Source organism: Diceros bicornis, chromosome 31 (genome assembly GCF_020826845.1).
Source record: "Diceros bicornis minor isolate mBicDic1 chromosome 31, mDicBic1.mat.cur, whole genome shotgun sequence".
Classification (NCBI taxonomy): domain Eukaryota; kingdom Metazoa; phylum Chordata; class Mammalia; order Perissodactyla; family Rhinocerotidae; genus Diceros; species Diceros bicornis.
This window is the reverse complement of record NC_080770.1, coordinates 20,072,725-20,086,558: the sequence shown is the minus strand read 5'-3', so window position 1 is coordinate 20,086,558 and position 13,834 is coordinate 20,072,725. Positions and strand designations below refer to the sequence as shown.

Genomic DNA, 13,834 nt, shown 5'->3' with positions numbered 1-13,834 from the left:
GGCTGCTGTCTCTTTAGCCTGGGAACCACTCGTTCACCTCAGTTCACTCTTGTACTCAGCCTGTTTCTCTCATTCTTATCATCTAAATGGCTCCCATAGGCATTTGAGTTTTGATCTCATATCTTATCCCTTATAAAATAACACATGACAGCATTGAGAATAATGAAAATATATTCTCCAGACTCCTGGCATAAAAATTTCTAATTTGATTCTTTCATTAAAATCAATATTATCTAAACTGATTATACTATCTGAAAGTATAATTCTTTCATTACAAATAGTATAACTGAACTCTGCACTAAGAATAATTCTCTCTCTTTCAATTAGTTTTTGTTTTATAACTTCTGAACATTATTTTTATAATTTTTTAATGAGGAAGGTTGGAGTATTTACGTATGCTGCTGGAAAGCTTAGAGTCAAATTTGTGTTTCAATAGCAGCACAAATTTCCCCATTTTTGTTATGTGCTCTAAACTCCTTAAATGCTTTCTGGGATAAATGAAAAAATAAATAAATAAGTGGATAAGCAAACAAAACTGTGATCTAAGTTTTGGCCACTTCTCTTTTTCCTTATCTGTGTCGCTCTTACATTATTCATACGAACTCTTCTGAATGAAAATTCCATCATCAGTAATTCACACAGAGCCTTGTTATTCTCAAATGTAGTGTCTTTATCTTTGTCTATTCACAGAGGAATACCACAATCTCCTGTATTTTATGGATATAGCAGTAAACAGGCCCAGAGAATGTCCTTCAAATCCCTATAATTTTGGGCTCTCTAATACAGCAAGTAAGAAGTGCAATTCTTAAAGGTTGAACTTCTAAATATGCGATACAGTTAATAAGTACAAAAGCATTTTCAAACATATGTCACCATCACCATTTTGTCCAGAACCATTCCTGGGCTCAATGATAAAGCCCACAATTTTATAGTGAAATGCAATTGGCAATTGGTAGTTCAATCCATTTTTAGAGAAACTTTAGGTCTTAATTTCCTCATTCCAAAACAAGTTGGTGTCAAATGAGCCATTCTCTTTGGGAACCATCCATATATTATACACCTAGCTAATAGAGGCCATGATTTTCTTAAAAGTACCAACTCCTACAGTCTCAGACTCTGTCCAATAATAGCTATGCATGAAGGTGACTGAGAGTGAAAGAAAAAGAGAAAAGGAAAATGAGAGAAAGAGAGAGAAGAAGCCTATGATGGGCTTCTCATTCACTTCTTAATTTTTTTTTAATTCCCCTAAGTGAACAAGGCTGACATCTAAGAAAATGGTCAGAAGAAATTCCACCTTGGTGACTGAAATTGTTCTCTTGGGATTAACAGATCGCCCAGAGCTTCAACCCATCCTCTTCGTGTTGTTTCTGGTGATCTACTTGATCACTGTTGGGGGGAACCTTGGGATGTTGGTATTGATCAGGGTAGATTCACACCTCCACACCCCCATGTGCTTCTTTCTTGCCAGTTTGTCGTGCTTGGATTTGTGCTATTCCACTAATCTGACTCCCAAGATGCTGGTGAACTTCTTATCAGGGAAGAAAACTATTTCCTATGCCGCTTGTTTAGTCCAGTGTTATTTTTTCATTGCCATGGCTATTACTGAATATTACACGCTAGCTGTAATGGCTTATGATAGGTACATGGCCTTCTGTAACCCTTTGCTTTATAGCAGCAATATGTCCAAAGGGGTCTGTATTCGCCTGATTGCTGGTCCATATGTCTACGGGTTCCTTAGTGGCCTGATGGAAACCATGTGGACGTAACGTTTGACCTTCTGTGGCTCCAATGTCATTAATCACTTCTATTGTGCTGATCCGCCCCTCAACCGACTCTCCTGCTCTGACATTTTCATCAAGGAGACATCCATGCTTTTGGTAGCAGGATTTAACCTCTCTAACTCCCTTCTCATAATCCTCATCTCCTACATCTTCATTCTCATTGCCATCCTGAGGATGAATTCTGCGGAGGGCAGGCACAAAGCGTTTTCCACCTGTGGGTCCCATCTGGTGTCAGTGACTGTGTTTGATGGGACCGTGTTCTGCATGTATGTTGGACCTCCCACAGACAAGTCAGTGGAGCAGTCCAAAATCATTGCTGTCTTCTACACTTTTGTAAGCCCTATGTTGAACCCCATCATTTATAATCTGAGGAACAAAGATGTGAAACGCGCTTTTTGGAAACTGATCAGAAGAAATATACTTTTGAAGTAAAATTATAGTGTATCTTTATTTATAAGTTAAATAAAATATATCTATAAAAACTGGATCCAACTGTAACTGCATTTAAAGTCAATTTTAAATCCATGATGAAAAGCTATAATCTAACAAGAATACATGAAAGACATAAGTATAGATGTTTCTAGTTTTACACGTGACATGTGAGTACATGGTGTGTGTAAAGGGTTGGGAGTTATATGTGTAGGTATAGTGGATAATTTCTCTTCCTTTATACACTTTTACATTACAGAAATTATACATTTTTATAGTAAAATAGTTGATCTCTGGAAGAGTATTTTATAAAAGAGTAAAATATTTCCTTTTCTTTCCCCCACCGGGATCTTCCATTCTCACTTCTCAAAGTTACCACTATTAACAGTTACCAGAAAGTTTCCAGAACATTTCTAAATGTCTACTAACAAATGTTAGTAGACAATGGCTACATATATACACATATACACAACATTGTTAATACACATTTTGACTGTCACTAGCTAATTTTTAGTAGTTTATAATTCTGCAATATTTATAATGCAGGGACTTTGATCTCATGGTTTAGAAAAATGTGACCACAACTGCTGATGAGACTTGCTGTCACTTCTAGGAGAGAGAATTTTTGACAACAACCCCAAGTCCATGCCTGACATCCATTTATTTCTCTCCACTTGTGAGAGTCACTTTCAGTAAGACACCTTCCTCCTTCTGTCATGACAGGAAACAAGAACATTCAAACAATTATTTTTTAGATCTTAACTCCTGAGACAGGCAAAGAATGGCTCTTACAAAGATACAATGCTTGCCCCAGAAGGAATTGTGACTTCTGCAGAGTTTAATCAATGACATTCTCGCCTCCCGGGGTCTGGGATTTTCATGCCTTCCCTCATGTCTGCTTATTAATCTATTTTTCAGGTGAGGACAGATATTTGCTGCTTGTACCATAGTTCAAATTTTACCCACAATTGTCCTTTGCCACAAGTAGTTATTATATTTCTAACTTCAGAATTAAACATGTTGACTTGTTTGTAAGTATCTTAATGACAAAGGATGCAAAGGATAAGAGAAAAATCAGTACAATTCTTTAAGTGCTATAATATAAGAAAATCAAGTGCTAATGCAACAGAGGAAAGAAGCAATTTATTCTGAGGAAACTGAAGTTAGTCTTATGATTGTACAAGACAAGAACTTGTTCATCCTTTGTGCATCTGCTCCAATATACCCATAGCTCCTAGTACGATGTTATGTCAGACCAGGCAGGTTCTGAATAAAATAACTTTTAGAACCGATTTTTGATCACATATGTAGATGTTACTGTCAATGAAAAAGGAAAAGCCACAGAACTGTAATTAGTCTTTCCCCCAATTGATTCATTTTTCTCAGTGGAATTTTAAAGCTCTTTTCTACCTTAGAACTTATTTTTGCTCAATGTTTCCTGCAGAGTAACATTTCCATACTCATTAATTCTATATTATCCCATTCAGTTATTTCAATCTTTTTATTACTAGATGTTATTACTTAAATAACTTTATTTTTAAAGTCAGATTGCCTACAAATTCTGTGAAAACACACATATAAATAAACAACTATTTTTGTAACTTTTAATATTTAATTAGTAGTTTGTTGGATTCTACTTAAATATCTAGAGATCTATTACTATTTAAGCATACACACATATTCAGTTATATAAAATCAGTCCTTTTATTATTCCAAATTTTCTGATCTCAGGATCCATGTCTCTATCTTTACAGCCTAGGTTGGCACCCAATAAAGGTTCAATAATGATTGTCGGATAGAAAAAAATAAATGAATCTCCATTTTGAAAGTAAACAAAGTGCCTCCATGTTTGCATATATTAGACAAGGTCTTTGAGTGGACCAACAAATGACTCTGGGGAAATACGTTAGTTATAAGACAACAGTACTGTTCAGAAATACAAATGACCCATCATGTCATTGACATTTATGACTGAAACCAGCAATATAAAGCCCATAGTTATACCCACATGCACACAAGTTTAAGATAAAAGAGGAATTTTACCAAATGCTTACATGCATTAACTGGGTGGCTGGATTTATGCATCAGAAAGGCTATTTTTTAGTGCATATTGCACTGTGATGGACATAGAATAAGTATGTGCTCATGAATTATTGAGCACATAATAATTGTTCTGAAAAAAAATCTATTACACTCTAGATTTTTACCAAAAATTAGGGAATTCCCTTATATAAAGTCTTTCATAAAGGCTTTTACAATAGGCTCCTAAATCCTTGCTCTTCTCTTTCTAGACTTAATTCTGCTGGATTCTGCATGTATTGAACAAATTGAGCCATGTGATGATGGAAGAATCTATGAGAAAATACAGAATATTTACTGCACTTCCGTAAGGAACAATAATTATGAGAAGATATTTTCTATTTTTCTTCCCACCTATAAAAGATCATGATTCTAATTGGTATATATTTTTTTAAGGAAAACTGATCTATTTTACAAATATAAAGAAATTTTCCAAAAAATGGTAATGTTATAAGTCTAACATTTCTATTCATATATCATATCTTTTATTGGGAGCAGTGCATATCTGAAGAATTTTTACACTCTCATACTCATGCATGCACACACGAAGGAAAGAGAAAGAAAAAATAACACTTAACAAAGTTCAGGCACTGTTTTACTGTATGTTGTTCCACTTAAATCTGCCCACCAATCCTGTGACTTCAGTGTTATAATCACTACATTAAAGACGAGCAACAGAGACTCATAGATTAATTATTAACCTAAAATCAGAGCTTAGAAGAGAGGTTCAAATCTGTCTGACTTCAAAGTTTACTGTTTTTTTCCCTACTATAATGTACTTTTTCCACTGTATTTTGTTGAAGGAAAAAGCCATGCAATGAATAAAACTATCATTTTCTGTCTTCCAAAAATGTTGTGGATAAGGTATTTGACAGCTGTATGCACACTGAATGACATAATCCACTATAAGAAAACATCCTATTTTATCATGTATAGACAATTTAACTTGCTCAATAAAGTGAACTTTGTAGTCAGATCTTGACTCCAACATTTATCAGCTAAAGTAATAGTTAAGAGCATGAACTCTGGAATCAGATTTACTGAGTAAGTTCTTTAACTTCACTCTGCCTCAGTTTTTCCTCTCTAAGATGAATATATATTATCTCACAGGGAAGCTGTGTAGAAGAAATGGATTAATACAATAAAGTACTTAGCACTGTGCCTGATGCACTATATTCACTCAGTAAAAGTTAACTCTTTTATTATTAACTAGAAAGTTACTTCACTATTTGAGACTCTGTTCTCTGTCATAGTTTTCTGTATTTTTCCATTATCATTCTTTGAACATAATACCCTTATAGTTTTGGTTATTTAATTAATGGCTGTGTTCTCCATGGTAGTGTAAATGCCACAAGGTCAGATATAGCTTTTGAAAGCAATTATTTCTCTATTGCTCAGCCTGGTATATAGTCTATCCTCTCTTAAGAAAACAAATAGGTGATGGATAGATGATAGCTAGCTAGAAATATAGATAACTTTTACAAATTGGAAATTATAACATTAGTTTTATAAGGTGATGGGAATTAGAAAACATGTGAGACACATTGATAGAATCTTAAATGTGTATAATTTATTCATGTGTAATTGGTCTGTTTTTATTTCCTTAAACAGAAGAATTTGTCGGGAAATGTTCAAGATAAATCAGATGAGAGACAAGGCATTTAGCCTTTTGTGGTTGACCAGTTACCCAGTGTTGCAGTTGGTCTTCTTTGTCTTGTTTCTAGTTATCTGCACTCTCTTTCTTGTGGAAAGTTTGAGCCTAACTCTGCAGATCACTCCCTTATACTATCTCCTCACCAATCTGCCAATCTCACACATTCTGCTTAACTTTTTATTTAAAAAGGTCATTTCCTTGGCCAATTTATTTGAACAATATAACATGATCACATTGCTGTTAACTCAATGTTTTGTTCCTGCTGCTGTCTGTAACAATCACATCCACGTGATCATTTACTTTTCATGTTACTACAATATTGGATCTAAGGTGTTCTACATTTATATGGCTGCCATTGTCTACATAGGTGGTTTCATATAGACTTATTTTGCATCACAGTTGTTTTCTGCAGAGCTGAGAACATAAAACACCATTGTGTGTCACCACTTTGTGGCTACTCCGACCAAGTAAAATTGGATTTTGAACCTCTGGAATGTACTTACATTTTGTAAGCCAGAAGAAAATCTCTTCTTTTGAATTCTATCTTTTAAATATGGCTAGGCAATGGTACCTCCTTGAAGGAATCAATAGCAAAATTAAAATAGTATCTCTCCTTTAAGTTTGTGACTTTTCTTTTGAACTGTCAAATAAATAGAAAGAGCAAGAAAATGATTTTTGAAAATATGAGGAAATCCAAAGTTGAATTGTTACATAAATCTCTTTTTCATCCATAAGCATGAGGAATCACCATAATATGAATAATTTGAGAGGCTCATATATAATTGTGTTTTTATAATGGAAGGCTTAAACCATTATATTTTTTGTTCATCTTTAATGAGGGAAGGTGGTTCTTCAAACAACAGAATAAAATCTTGTAAAGGAAATTTGCAAAGAATGTCCAATCAAGAGTCAAGAATAATAGCTAGGTAAGTGACTGACTGCAAATCTTTGGCTTCGTAAGCCTTGATTCCTCTGTTTATAAATCCTATCTGTCTCGCATTCCACAAGTAGCTGCCCAAAGGTGATTTCATTGTTGAATTAATTTTCCTGAGTTTTAAAGAGCATTTTAGAAACAATGTGATCCTCTGAGGCATGAACTTAGAAAATTAGAATGCATATGAAAGTAGCCATTGATTTGGAAATTGCAATATATTTAAAATCATTATTTATTCTGAGGATCTTAGGTTGGGAGACCTATTCTAATAGAACAGATTTTTCCTAGACAACTTGCTCTGTTTAATGACCTTAATGAAAACCTGTTTCACCTGGGCAAGACTATGTTGAAGCCAAGTTGTCTCTTGCTTCACACCTCGACTGATATGTTTGTGGTCATATGTTAATTTAACTAAACTCAACACATAGTTATTGAGGTCTATCAAAGGCAAGGCACTGTAGATTTTAAAAATGATTAAATATATACCCACTGTCTTTGAAGAGTAATGTTTATTTACGGAGAAACTTCTACAACTATTTCATTATAAGACTTGCTAGGACAAGAGAAACAGTTGAGGCATTTTTTAAAATTGTTTTGTGAGTAAAGATGAAGATGAAATTAATTCTGACAAAGGATTTTAGAGTAGTTCTCCCAGAGGAGGTGACCGTTGAGCTGGTATTTGGAAGTTGAGTGGCATTTCAAAGGGTAGAGGAAGGGTGCAAAGCATTTCCTAAAGAGGGAACCAACTGATCAAAATAGAATAACTTGGTTGTGCCTGGGACATCAATCACGCATATGAAAGTGAGAAAAGATGAGACTAAATAGTAAACTGGATCAGAAGAGGAGGGAAGGGAGTGCTTTGCTAGCATATTTAGACTTCATTTGATATGGATAGGAACCATCAACAATTTTTAATCTGAGTAGTGTCATGAAGGGCATATGACTTCTCCCCATTATTCAGCATGCTCCTGAAAGACAAGGGTTCCATGAAGAACAATGATCTTTTTTTAACCAAGGTAGACAGTGACTGCATGAAGGGCCGCAATTGTCAATCTGGCAAATGAGAGTCATCTTCCCAACCCATTTTTATTCCTCTTCAAGATTACTAGCTCTTACTTCCATCTAGAGAATGGCTTTAGGAGAACCATATAAATTGGTTATTTTTCTATTTCCATTTTTTTTTTTTTTAAGGAAGATCAGCCCTGTGCTAACATCTGCCAATCTTCCTCTTTTTTTCCTGAGGAAGACTGGCCCTGGGCTAACATCCATGCCCATCTTCCTCCGCTTTATATGGGTTGTCGCCACAGCAAGCGGTGCGTCTGTGCACGCCCGGGATCCGAACCGGCGAACTCCAGGCCGCCGCAGCGGAGCGCGCGTATCCGACTGCTTGCGCCACCGGGCCGGCCCCTGTTTCTATTTCTTTACTACCTTTGCAGGGCCCTATTTCTTTACAGATTTAGTGTTGTGCTGTCCAATTCCTTGTTATCAAGGTTCTAAAGTGCATGTTGAGAAATCACCCTTATCTCCCAAATTGCTGAGCAGAAGCTGAGTTCCATTAAGCTCTTAGAACAAAAAGAAAAAAAAACTTGTGTCTCCTAAACTCCCCAACACATTATCTAGATATGTACTCTATTTTCTTAATTTTATTAAGATATTTAGAAGATGGAATGTTTGAATGGGAATTGACCTCGAATATACATACTCATATATTTTAAAGATGAAGAAGCTGAAAGAGGGTAACTTGCTGAAAACTAATGGACTAGCCTCTGTCAACAGAATTACTCAGTGGAACTAAACCCACTTTACTTAGTTCTCTTTCTAGCTAAATGTTATAAGGGATTTATTAGAAATTGCTTCCATGAATCTGGAAAGCATGGGCATTTTTGATTCATTGAAGTAGATGTTCAATCCATTCATAAAATGAGATCATGTCTAATCCATTTCATGAAATGAGATGAACCAACTATAAGGAAATCCATGAATGTCAGTGGCTAAAGAAAAGAGATTCATAGTCAAATCGGCTCTCTCATCTTAGCCAGGTCACTTAGTAGCTCTTTGAATTTGAGAAAATTGATTATCCTCTCTAAGGCTCAGTACTTTCAACTGTAAAATGGGTTTAATAATATTAACCGAAGATTCTTTTTATGAGTTTCTAAAAAAATTATACGTGAAAAATATGTTGAGTTTAATGAAAGTTAGTTACTTTATTAATAAAATATATTAAAAACACTGAAGCACTAGAAATTCAACAACTATATAAAGTACTTCATGGCCTAGGAAAGTAAATTGTGTGAATAACAGTAAGTAAATAATATAGTAAGTAAAAGTAAAAAATATAGATTTCTTCAATTGCTTTCATTAAATAATACTTTACAATAAATTATACTTTACTATTTAAGGAAAACTAATAATACTTTACTATTTGTTAAATAATAGTAAGTAAAAGTAAATAATATAGATTTATTCAACTGCTTTCATTTTCCCTTGGACTTTCTACAACAAAGACAAAACAATATGAAAGAAGTAAAAAAAAAAAAAAAAATGCCTAAAAATATCCGTTTTTTTCTAATGAATGTGAGATCACTGCAATGATACCATGTGGTAGAATATGCTCTTGCTGCACGAGTGGCCAATGAAATGAATGAGTAACTTACTTTCTTTTGAATGCAGCTCATTCAGCTCTGCTGAATAATGGATGTAGTGAGGGAAAATGGTGCCCAGCAATGCAGGGCGAGCAGTAGGCAAGGTCACTACCAAAAGAGATGAAGAAGAAAATGCAGAAGAGATGCTTAAGCCATTCCTAACTTCCAAGTTAAAAGCCCCTGAGCTATCTCCAAGGAACTTTTAATTGGCAGAACTGATTGCTTAGTCTTGACATTTTTAAAAAATGCCATAGGGAAAAGGAATCAACTTTATAAACAAAGGCAACAACTTCCCTCACTTATTTTTGAAGGCCCATTGGTTTTTCTACTTCTTTATAGGTAGGGTTGTCTATTTTGTGTGTGTTAGTAACTAGCCAAAGTATTATTAGTTATACTTGGAATCTGATTTCTTATTCGACAGGAGTAAGTGCATAGTTGGATATAGTTAAATGACTACATAGAAATGATTAGGGTTCATTGTATGAAAAGTACCAATGCTCATAATTTGGGAATTTTTATTTCTTCTAAACATTAAACAAAGAATGTAGAAACTGAAAATTTCTTGTGATAGTTTTATATGCCTCACACATGGTCAGATATTTACATACATTATAACTTCTAAAATCCTCACAGAAAACCAGAGACAACATTTTCAAGAGGAAAACACTGAGGCTCAAAAAGGTTAAGTTGTCTACAATTGTAGAGATAATATGTAACACAGTTGTAATTTTTCAAATCCTGTCTGGCCAGTTCCAAACCTATGAATTGATTTTGTGAGATGAATATCAGTATTAAGGATACTAGAAACATTTTAGCACAAAATTGAAATTTTGGAAAGCACAAAGATACCTTGGTAGAACATTTTTAAGGAAGGCAGGATGTAAGACTAGGGCATGGAAACACAGAAGGGCACACCACGATGTTTCAGCGTTCTCCAATAGGAGATGAGAATAAGATAGTGAGACACCCAACCCACCTGAAAATACATGCACACACATGGAAGCAAAAGGTGAGCGTCTCAGAATAACATGGGGAGGAAAAAACGGAATTCTCAAAGTCACTCCAAGGAAGAAGAGATAGAGGTGTGAAATAGGAGGGGGCTAGAAATAAGAGAAATGAGAGATGTGCTATTAAGCTAGATATTAAGGACTGTAGGACAGTGGAAAAATCCTTTGTGATTAGGCTGCAGAAGGGGAACTTAAAGAAAAAGTATGTCTAATATTTAAATTTCATTTCTTTTTATTCTTTTTGCAACAAATACTATCTTTTACCTGCATTCTATAGAATTGCAGTGTGTGTGTGTGTGTGTGTGTGTATTTGAGAACATTTTGGATTTCTAAATGGCATGGAATGAATGGAAAGGAGGTTTAAGGCAATTTTAAAAGGTCTCAAGAGGCTGACATCAGGGTTATCTAACCATTACCATCACAATTTTAAAGTCATAGCATGATCCTTGGGCATAATTTCTGAGGGATTAATTAAATTCTAACTAATAATTATCACTTGATACAATTTTATCTTATATAATAGTAATCTTGAACACTGATCTTTTTTTTGAGCACTGATATTATAGGTTTGTATTAGTTGGATGAGAATTTCAATTTCTGCAAGAGCAAAACAAAATAATAGTTAAACAAATCAGAAGTTCAATTCTCATTTATATAACATTCTGATCTGGTATGTCAGTTCAGCGTTGCCACAGTTGTAGGAATTTTGACTTATTGACTCTAATTTTTCTACCATCTCATCCATACGACCCAGGATGGCTCAGTACTGCATCCATGTTACAGCCAGGGGGAGGCAGAAAAGTGGAAGAGGAGGACAAGCTTATGCTGTAAAGGGACAGATAAAAACTGCACTCTCTCTCTTATCACATTCTCTCAGCGAGAATCTACTGTTTGGTTGTAGCAAATCTAGTTTGACAATAAACAATGAAAAGGAATGGTTTTGGTTGTTTATTATGTTTATTTTGGCTTTGCTTTGTTTTTTTAAGTGCTGTCTCATAAAGACCAACTGGTTTCAAGGAGCAAGCACTAATGTGGATATGAGGGAGGCACTGCTTCTAGCTCAGGCTCTCCCAAATCCAGTCTGTGGCTCTGTGCCATCACTTTGCTCTTCAATCTGTTTTCACAACTGTAGATGAAGATGCTGGACTAAGTCTTTTCTGTGGTCTAATTCAGGTCTGATGGACTGAAAAATTAGCTTTTCCTAAATTTATTGAATTAACGGGAAAAATGTTAGAAGACTTTTTGAAAGCTTTCCTGTACACTTGATTGGTTCCCATTCATGACAAAACATTGGCAATTGTTCAACTTTTCAAAAACTTCTCTTTTCTTCCATTTTTTCCCCAAAATAGCATCTAGTCATTCTAAAATAGGAAGTGCTGACCTTTTATGTCTTCCAAAGAATGAATTAACATACATCTTTTAAATTATCAATTAGCATCCTTTTACAAAGAACCTAAGGGATTTTATCTGGTATGTCCTGGAAGAAATAATTGTTATGAGGAAAAGAGATTCTGGTACAAGTTCTCAACTTCTAATTAAGTTATATGTTAAATTCATTTAGATAAATGGTGAGTATTTGTGTATTGGCACTGAGAGCAATATCTGAGATGAAAAAAATGATGTAAGATTAAGGAAAATGTGGAAAGTAGAGAAAGTAGAAATGGACATGGGTAAGAAATATAATGATAGAAACCAAAAAGAGAAATAGACAAGGAGAAATAGGACTGCAATTAGCAAAGAAAAAGACTTGAAGCTGACTAGTGACTAAGACCCAGAGCCAGTCTGAGTGTGTTTGCAAACATTTAATTAGATCTTGTTTTAATTAAACCACTGTTAGTGTCTCCTGGGACAAAAATATTACAGAAAAGGAAAGAAAAAAAGCACAGGAAAAAAATCCCAAAATGATGCCCTAAGAAAATATGAATTTTTTGCCTTTTTACAAAATTATTGATCCAAAGTCCTCATTTTTCATTGAAGGAAATTATGAGAAGAAACTTCACCTCAGTGACTGAGTTCATCCTCCTAGGACTGAGCAATCGCCAGGAACTGTAGATTCCCCTCTTCCTGCTGTTTCTGGCCATTTATGTGGCCACGGTGGCAGGGAATCTTGGCATGATTGTGCTCATCCAGGTCAGTGCCCGGCTCCACACACCCATGTACTTTTTCCTGAGCCACTTATCCTTTGTGGATCTGTGTTTCTCTTCCAATGTGACTCCAAAGATGCTGGAGATTTTCTTATCAGAGAAGAAAACCATTTCCTATGCTGCTTGTCTGGTGCAGTGTTACTTTTTTATTGCCTTGGTCCACGTGGAGGTCTATATCCTGGCTGTGATGGCCTTTGATCGGTACATGGCCATTGGCAACCCTCTGCTTTATGGCAGCAAAATGTCCAAGGGTGTGTGCACATCCCTCATCACGGTGCCTTACGTTTACGGAGCACTCACTGGCCTGATGGAGACCATGTGGACCTACAATCTAGCCTTCTGTGGCCCCAATGAAATTAATCACTTCTACTGTGCTGACCCACCTCTGATTAAGCTGGCTTGTTCTGACACTTACAACAAAGAAATGTCAATGTTTGTTGTGGCTGGCTGTAACCTTTCCTTTTCTCTCCTCATCATCCTGATTTCCTACTTGTATATTTTTCCTGCTATTCTGAAGATTCATTCCACAGAAGGCAGGCACAAAGCGTTCTCTACCTGTGGCTCCCATCTGACAGCTGTCACCATCTTCTATGCAACTCTTTTCTTCATGTATCTTAGACCCCCCTCAAAGGAATCTGTGGAGCAGGGAAAAATGGTTGCTGTATTTTATACCACGGTAATCCCCATGTTGAACCCCATGATTTATAGCCTTAGAAATAAAGATGTGAAAGAGGCATTAACCAGAGAGCTGTTAAGGAAGAAACTATTTTCTTAAAAGATATCACTACTCTTTTGGTCCCCAAACATTTTCTAGACCTTTTTCCTAAGTTACAGGACAGAAGTGATGGTGAAATGAAAAGTACAGTATGCCAACAGGGATCATTGCATTTTTTTAAAGCTTTAATGATTTTTTAAAAATCCAAACACGAAAAATAATATTTTCATTATGAATGTTAAATGTTTGTGCTTGTCATTCATTTTGTTTTCCAGTCATGTTAATTTATTTGTCTTTTGTATACATCATAGCATTCCACTTCTCCCTCGGTTTAGGTGGACGTGTGTGGATATTTCTGGAAAATGAGTTGGATTACATTCATGTGTCATTTCTCAGTTGAGCATTTAATTGTTCATGAGAGAATCCTTCAGTGAGCTTTTTTGTTGTTG

General features: G+C 35.3%; 2 protein-coding genes across 2 annotated transcripts; both read left to right on the top strand.

Moving 5' to 3' along the window:
* Nucleotides 1-1,274: 1,274 nt before the first annotated feature.
* On the top strand, nucleotides 1,275-2,213 carry LOC131395748 (olfactory receptor 5M5-like). Its single transcript, XM_058527582.1, is given in 1 exon segment — nucleotides 1,275-2,213. A coding segment is annotated over 1 exon segment (939 nt).
* Nucleotides 2,214-12,506: 10,293 nt separating this feature from the next.
* Nucleotides 12,507-13,445, top strand: LOC131395747 (olfactory receptor 5M8-like). Its single transcript, XM_058527581.1, is given in 1 exon segment — nucleotides 12,507-13,445. A coding segment is annotated over 1 exon segment (936 nt). The 5' UTR covers nucleotides 12,507-12,509.
* The last annotated feature ends 389 nt before the right edge of the window (nucleotides 13,446-13,834 follow it).